The 1,083-nt window shown below is 57.8% G+C and overlaps 1 protein-coding gene across 1 annotated transcript in view; it reads right to left on the bottom strand.

Moving 5' to 3' along the window:
* The window catches only part of LOC105545068 (SH3 domain and tetratricopeptide repeat-containing protein 1-like), a 22,136-nt gene that overhangs the window by 15,106 nt on the left and 5,947 nt on the right, over positions 1-1,083 (bottom strand). Inside the window, 1 exon segment of the mRNA XM_011987829.1 lies at positions 7-187. Coding sequence (XP_011843219.1) covers positions 7-187 — 181 coding nt within the window.

Raw genomic sequence — 1,083 nt, 5'->3', positions numbered from 1 at the left:
CCTCACCGCTCGGTGCCCAGGGACAGGTAGAGCTGACTGATGGTCTCCAGGCGCTGCCCCTCCAGCACCTTGTCGGCCACCTTGCGGGCCAGGGAGAGCTGGAGCTTGTGGTAGATGACACACTGGGCCTCGCTGGGCATGACGGCGCTATAGAAGTAGCACAGCTGCTGGATGGCCCGCAGCTGGCCTGGGCAGAAGACAAGAAGGAAGACGTCAGCCTCCCAGCAACGAAGCGAGGCTGGCTGGGCTCAGAGGCGCCTGCGCTGTGCTTACCTCTTTCATACCTCTGTGAGCCTGGGCCCCATAGGCGGGGAGCCTGAGCGCAGACAGGCCATGCACCCGTGCAAGGGCAGCCGCCGAGCACACCGTGACATGGGCACAGCTTGGTGCAGATGCTCATGGTAGAGCCCGGCCTTCTTTACAACCCCCAGGGCTGAGGTCCTGGCCAGGCTCGGCCCCTGTACCAGGTCATCTATTTCTGTTCCACAAAGCCCCTGTGGCCAGGACCAGGGCCGCCTTCAGCCTGAGCTGATGAGGCCAGGGGTACAAGTAGCCCCTGCCGCAGATGGAACCCTGAGAGAGCAAAGCCAAGCGTCATGTCTGCCACACACGGCATCATGTTGGGGGAATGGGGTTCAAAGCCGGCCCCTGGCGTTCCCACACATGCTTCTCTCACGCAAGCAGGCTCCCAAGCCACAGGCTCACTGGCCTCTCCCAAAGCCAGGGCGCTGGGAATGGTGGAAAGCTTCTGATTTTCTAGTGTCAGAAACATTCTGGAGATTAACACCAGAAACCAGGTACGCCGAATGGACATCTGTCACACACGTCACCCAACAACAGCTGAATACACAGTCCTCTCGAGCGCCCACAGACATTCCCCACGACAGACCACGTGCCAGGCCACAAAACGAGCCTCAGTGAATGGAGAAGGACTGAGACCAAAGCAGAGGTGTTCTTCAGCTGTACTGGCACGAAACTAGAAATCAACAGTGAAGCAAATGTGGGAAATTCAAAAATATGTGGAAATTACACACTCCTAAACAACCAGTGAGTCAAAGAAGAGACCATCAGGGAAACTGAAAA

This window comes from Mandrillus leucophaeus, unplaced genomic scaffold (assembly GCF_000951045.1).
Source record: "Mandrillus leucophaeus isolate KB7577 unplaced genomic scaffold, Mleu.le_1.0 Scaffold317, whole genome shotgun sequence".
NCBI lineage: Eukaryota > Metazoa > Chordata > Mammalia > Primates > Cercopithecidae > Mandrillus > Mandrillus leucophaeus.
This window is presented reverse-complemented; position numbering and strand designations above follow the sequence as displayed.